General features: G+C 39.8%; 1 protein-coding gene across 1 annotated transcript in view; it reads right to left on the bottom strand.

The window, feature by feature from the left end:
• Nucleotides 1–6,129, bottom strand: part of MTPAP (mitochondrial poly(A) polymerase) — a 31,219-nt gene extending 25,090 nt beyond the window's left edge. The window contains exons 1-2 of the mRNA XM_046679881.1: nt 5,959–6,129; nt 527–699 (exon numbers count right to left, since the gene is read on the bottom strand). Coding sequence (XP_046535837.1) covers nt 527–699; nt 5,959–6,112 — 327 coding nt within the window. The 5' untranslated portion in view covers nt 6,113–6,129. The remainder of the gene's footprint in view (nt 1–526; nt 700–5,958) is intronic.
• Between the last annotated feature and the right edge of the window lie 558 nt (nt 6,130–6,687).

The raw sequence follows: 6,687 nt of genomic DNA on the forward strand, positions 1-6,687 counted from the left end.
TGAGACAAACAGAACACGTTTCACAATGATACATCCTACATGGTATTTCAGTTCATATTTCAGAGCGATTATCATAACATGAAAAACATTAATTTTTAAAATTCACAAACGATAAGCTTCTAACATGGGCACTGGTTGTAATCATTATAAGCAAATTAAGAAAAGGACCACTCTAAAGTGCTATTAGTCAAGAGACGCTGAAAAGAAAGGTGAAACAGAAAATTAAAAGACAAAACAAAGACCCCCTCCCACTGGCCCTTCTCCCTAAGATAAGAGGACTATTTAAAGTATTCAAATAATAGAATCATTCAGTTATAAACACCTTGTAATTCTGTAATACTCCTGTAAGGATTTCTGTTCTCAGGTCAAAAAAAACCCTCATTAAAGAAATTTAGGAAGGAAAATAAGGAAAGATGTAGGGTGTCAAAAGAGAATCTAACTTTATCATATTGCAAAGAGGCAAGAGTAAAAAACAACTTTAAAAAAAAGCACGAATGTTAAGGTAGATTGTTTTTCACATACTTACAAAGCTTTCATAGAAGAAATGATTATGAATAGGTCCATGTTGGGATAAATATTTGAGAAACTTTTTTTCACTGATTTTACTTGGGCAATGTATTAAAACAGTCCGCTGTGCCTGTTCTCGTCTTTCTTTCTGCACCTCAGAGAACCTCTTTTTGGGAGTTTGGTCTTCAGAGCCTATGAATGAGATAAAAATGTTTCCAACATACCCACACACGTAAAATTAAAGAATATTTTGATAAGACCTAAAGAATATTTTGATAAGGTGTATAAAGATATTAAATGTGACTAAACCACTTTATCCTAATCTCATCTTCTTTCTTCTCTTCCTTTCTAAGGGTGAAGCTACACACTTTCAATTTTCATTTCACCATTCTCTTGTGACTATCACTAAAACTGCCCGCTTTCTCTGTTCTGATTACTATATTCAACAAACAGTGCTAACGAGAGAGCGCTCCACCAAATTTTAAAAGCAAAACTAGGAAACTAAAATCACTCATTTAACACTCCCACAAACACACACATACAAAATCTGTGCAAGCTATAACATTTCAAAGCCTAAAAGAAATTATTACAAGCCTGAGTATAAACAGACAAGGAGTTTAGAAGTTTAATGTATTTAACTAAGTTACTATAGTTCTTCTGTCAAGGGTCTTGATCTGGCTCAAACAATTAACAATGAGTTACCAACTATCATGTGCTCTGTATCACAGGGAAATCAAAGAATTTAAAATCTAGTTGCTGCCCATAAAGAGCTCATGGACAATTTTACTAAAGAAATAAAGAGTAATTTTTTGCTTTCATTAAAAACCACTCCAGGATTTAAAAATGTAGACAAAGAGAACAGATTAGTGGCTACCAGGGGAAAGGGGGGGTGTGGGGTGGGCACAAAGGGTGAAGGGGTGCACCTACAACATGACTGACAAACAATAATGTACAACTGAAATTTCACAAGATTGTAAACTATCATTAACTCAATAAAAATTTTAAAAAAAAAACCACTCCAGGGGTTAGGAATTTTACAATCTCAGGAAATGAAAACAGGAGCTATGATAGTCAATAATTAAATATTAACAATCCACTGGCTGCAAAGGAGAGATCAGCAAGTAAACTATAAGAAAAAAGAAAAGCATTCAAGTTCTAAGAACATTAAAGCCACCAAATCTTAGCAACTCAGTTTTCCTCCAAGATATTTAACTTCTAGTTGAGTGGCTTAAAAGTGCTTCTTCTGAAAGTCTGGAATGGTAGATTCCAGGGATTATAAACCACCACATGTGATATAAATACCCCCAACAAAATTCCAAAGAGATTAAATAGAATAGAAAATGTAACTGATGCATGGAAATCAGCAGGGGCTTTTAGCTTCATTTTCTTTCGAAAGGTTAAAAAACTAAGGGATCAAGGACATACTGAAAACACACTGTACCTTGATTTCAGCAAACTCCAAGACATTCTCATAGACAAGACAGAGAAATGTGGGCTAATGACAGTTAAGAGTTGGCTGACCCCTAAACTCGGCTCATTAGCACTGACCTACAGGCAAGTCCATTGTCCAATGGCACAAAAGAGAACTCTCAGCCTTGACCTACTCCACGTTTCTAACAATTATCAGACACTTACTATCTTTCCTACACTCACTGTACAAAATGCTGAAAACACATCTCTTAAATACGTGTTCTCATCTCTATTCTGGATGCCAATTCCTTAACATCAATCTCTTATTTCAGGCCTGTATCACCACAACAGCCTAATTCCTAAACTGGTCTCATTCACTCTAATCTTGTCCTTCTCAGGTCAATCTCTACATTGCTGCCAAAGTAATCTTTATAATCTTTTTTTTAAAGTCTCATTCTTTGACTTCTCTGCTTAAACCCCTTCAACAGCTTCCCAATCCACAGCATGGGTATAGGTACTGGCATCTTGGTCCATCTCTGCTCTTCAATGTGAATTTCTACCATTGCCTCCTTTTGCACTGTTGACTGATGGCAGTCTACCCACACAGGACTATCACTCACACTATGAACTTTCAGTGTCTCCTCCTCTCAGGCTGCAATGCCCACCTTCTCATTTTCTGCCTGCAAACTCCCATTCATCCTCCAAATCTTACTCAGGTCTGTGCAGACTTCTGCCTCTCCACAGGAGACTCTCTTCCACCTCTGTATTGCCTTACTTCAACATCTATGAAAGAATGTAATTCACGGTGGTGTACTTATTTCACGATATGGACGAATCTCTCCCTTCCATATTGAGGACAGGGACTGTTCTGATTTACTTTGATCTCAGTCTACTGACAGTCCTTCCAACTATTTCCATCTTTTTTATGATACAGGCTTTCACTTTTCCAGCTGTAATTACCACCTATATATTCTTGTTTCCGATTTTACTGAGTCTAGACTGACGTCCAACTGCTTGTTGGGAAAGTAAAGTCAAACTGTGAAATTTCATTAAGTAGGAGTATAAATCCTCCCCCAGGCCTCTCCCTCTAATGACAGCAGATCATTAAGCCCGGTACTTACCTTTCCAGAAATGTTCAAGTCATACCTAAACATATACATTTGTATGTCTCCATAAACATTTTTTACACAATCAAAATTATACCATACATTCTAGGCTGTAATATGCTTTTAAAAATGTAATACATTGGGGATATCTTCCCATATCAGTAGATATATATTTACCTCATTTTAAAAATAATTGTTTAAGTATTCTTGTATATTTACCATAGTTTAGCCAATCCTCTACTGATAGATATGTAGACGGTTTCCCTTTCTTCACTATTACAAACAATAACGCAACGTCATCTGTATACATTGTCTTGGCACTTTTATGCAAGTATATCCTACAGCTGGATTACTGGGGAAGAGCAGGGACTGGAGCAGAGATTGAGATAGAGAAGGTCGATAAAAGATGGGGCAGCGTGCCTGAGAAAATGGGAGAGGTAGCACCTAAAGCTTTAACAGCTCTGGCCTTGAACAACAGTAGGTAAGCACAATGTAGACATGACAAGGTTGTGAAGGAGGGGACAAAAAGTTCAGGCAGTTTAAGTTTATCATCTCACAAAAGGCTTATCAAATCTACAAATGACACACAGTTAAGAGGAAAAACTAGTAAGTGCTAATATCTTATGACAGACTCAAACCTGCAGCGGTCACTGTTGTCTGGATGCCTGGCACGGCCTCCTTGTTCTGGGAACAGCAGGGCCCTGGGGGTAGACCACTGTGCGGCTGTGGTGGATCTGTCAACACAGCGACTCTAGTATCACACTCACCCTCACCCTACTAGACAGGCCAGGATTATCACACTGTTTTGAATAACTCCTCTTGGTCTAAAGGGTGGGAGTGTGATCAATCAAAAGCTCTTTCTTAGAATTTTTCAAATTCAGGTCAAAGATTATTTCACTCTTCCCTTTGGAGAGAGCTGCAAGCAGTGAACACAGAGCTGCTGGTGGCCATGCGTCCACCAACACCACCGTGGAGAAGAATCTCAGAGAATGAGGCCACTGAACAATAGATGAGGAGGAGAATACCTCACACTGACCACATCCATCCAGTCTACCTTAAAGCAGCTATGTCTCTTTCTGGAGTCCAGCTACAGGGGTTGGTATATCCTCCCTTTTCTGCTTATGCTAATTTCAGTTAGTTTCTGTCGCCTGCACCCAAAAGAGTCCTGAATAACACATTACATATTCTTACTCTTAAATTAAGGTTCTTTCCACTACTCACATGAAAGCTATGTCAAAATTAAGACCAACGTGGAAATGGAAATTAGCATATTTTAGTTCATTACAAACATTTTTCACCCATTAGAGCCTGACCAAAAACTGAACTGGCTGATTTACAAAACAGCGTGTTTCTTGTTACCAGAAAAGGTTAATAGGAATGTTTTGGCACTGAGTTCTCACGCTGAGTGAAAAATTGAACTGGATATTTCTCAAGTTCCAATTATAAAATTATATGCTTCCATGTGACTATAAGGTGTACTTGCCTTCTTCTCTTTTTAAAAACGGAAAAGAAATGGAAAAGAAATTCAGATGAGGATTTTCTTACTTGTTATGCCCCACAAGAGCCCATGGATATTTAGTCAGTTAAATGACCCTAATGATACAAAATGAAGCACATTTCCTAAGAAAAACAACAAAGCTGTACTAAGTGAAAAGGATTGCCTTGGAATCAGAAGGTTTTATTCTTCTTTGCTACTGAATAGCTGGGTAAGTCTGAACTAGCCACATGGAGTAGTCTGTTTCCTCATTCATAAAATGGAGTAATAATAATTCCTTCCATACCTTCTTTACAGAGTTTTATTTCTCAAAGAGCATTTGAAAATACTCTCAAATTTAAACCACTGTACAGATGTTAAATTACAATAGTGTCTTTGGCAGAATCCTTACTCAAATTTTCAGAGTTACTGAAGAATTTTTAACAGAATCAGCTTCTACTAAATACAATCCAATCAGCATTTCAATGAAATGTCATATTAAGTAACACTTCTCACTGTCAATACGAGTCTTTGACGCAGTCTGATGAGGGGAGCAATCCCATCATTTACTTTAGGGTAAAATACTTTACTTGTTCAGCCTACTTTAGAACTGTTCCCAGAAATAATTTCATTTCTTAAAACTATAGCTCAAGAAATGGTAGAAATCAACACATTTTCTTTTGTTTAACTGCTCGACTCGAAGTCTAAATTAACTCAGCTATATGACCCTGCACAAGTCAGCTCTTGGAGCCTCTGTGCACATCTGTAAGACGGAGACAGCGATACATTTCTGCTAGATTGTTTTAACAACTGTAAACAACGTACACACAACTCTTGGGTCACAAGACGGGTTGGCTACTAGAGAGCTTCTCAACGCACAAGAATATAAATTCAGAACGCGTGCAGGACAACAGCCTGTTCTAGTGGGTGCAGATCTGTTACCACGCTGATCTTGCTCGAAATGGCCAAAAGAATAAAGCAGACGGCTAAATTTCATAGGCAGAGCCCCACATTAGGGAGCCAGGAATCCTGGTTACTCATCAAGGCTTCACTATAGTCGATCTCCATCAGCAAACTGTGAGAATCAAAATCAGATACAATTGGGAATGATGAAGCAACCGACTGGTACGTGCCATCACTGTCATTACTGGGAACATTATTTCGCCAAGTTGTAAAATACTAGCAAACGGTGTTCTTGACCTGGAATTCACAGAGGTTTAAACGACCTCATTACCGAGCACAGGAGTCTCGGAGAAAGAAACGTCACACATCCCACCACTCGAGCAACGGAGGCGGCCCTGGGTTCCCCTAGGGAGATGGGAGGAGGACGGGACACAGCCTCACCCTATTGCCAAAGGTTCCACGGCCGTTTCCTGACGCCACGCGTTCGCCCTCTCTTCCCCCTTCCCTAGCCCGCTGTGGGCCGGGGCTACAGAGCAACCGAGGACGGGGCGCCATCACCTGTCTCCACGCTCCCCGACGACTGCTCTTCTCTCCTTACGTCTGCGGCCACAGTTCCTGGACGACTGAGAAGCCTGTGGATAGGACGCAGGACTGGACTTCTCCGAGCACACACGGGTAACAGAGTCAACAGACCCACGCCGAGAGCCGCCATTGTCAATGGAGCAGAAGCGCGAGAGACGAAAGGGCATTCCGCTTCTGCGCATGCGCGCCGAGGCAAAAAGAATGGGCAGCCTAGAGGGTCAAAATAGGCGAAAGACGTTCGCTTTAAAAGAAGAAATTGTGTTAAGGCCTGGACCGAGATGGCTGAGCTTTCAGATGTGCTTTGTTTCCCGTCTCCCACAGTTCTTTAAAACAAGGCCCCAAGAGAATGAGTCGCCTACTGTTTCAGAGTCATGAAAATAGAACCAGAGAGCAAGATCACGAGGAAGGAGCGCTAACTTGGGAATCAAGTATCCCAAGTATCATAAATGACAGCATTTTTTCTTTACCAGACACTGTTCTAAGTGCTTGACATGTATTGACTGTTAATCCTTACAACAGCCCTGTGAGGTAGGAACTATTGTTATCTCCATTTATTTATGGGAAGACTAAGGCATACAGAGGTTAAATGACGTTCCTAAAATGACACAGCCAGTCAGGGGCAGAAATGGGAGTTAAACCTAGCTTGTCTGGTAGAGTGTCCTTTTCACTTTTTTTGGTAACAATTTTATTGAGATTTAATTCATA

Source organism: Equus quagga, chromosome 12, assembly GCF_021613505.1.
Source record: "Equus quagga isolate Etosha38 chromosome 12, UCLA_HA_Equagga_1.0, whole genome shotgun sequence".
Lineage (NCBI taxonomy): Eukaryota > Metazoa > Chordata > Mammalia > Perissodactyla > Equidae > Equus > Equus quagga.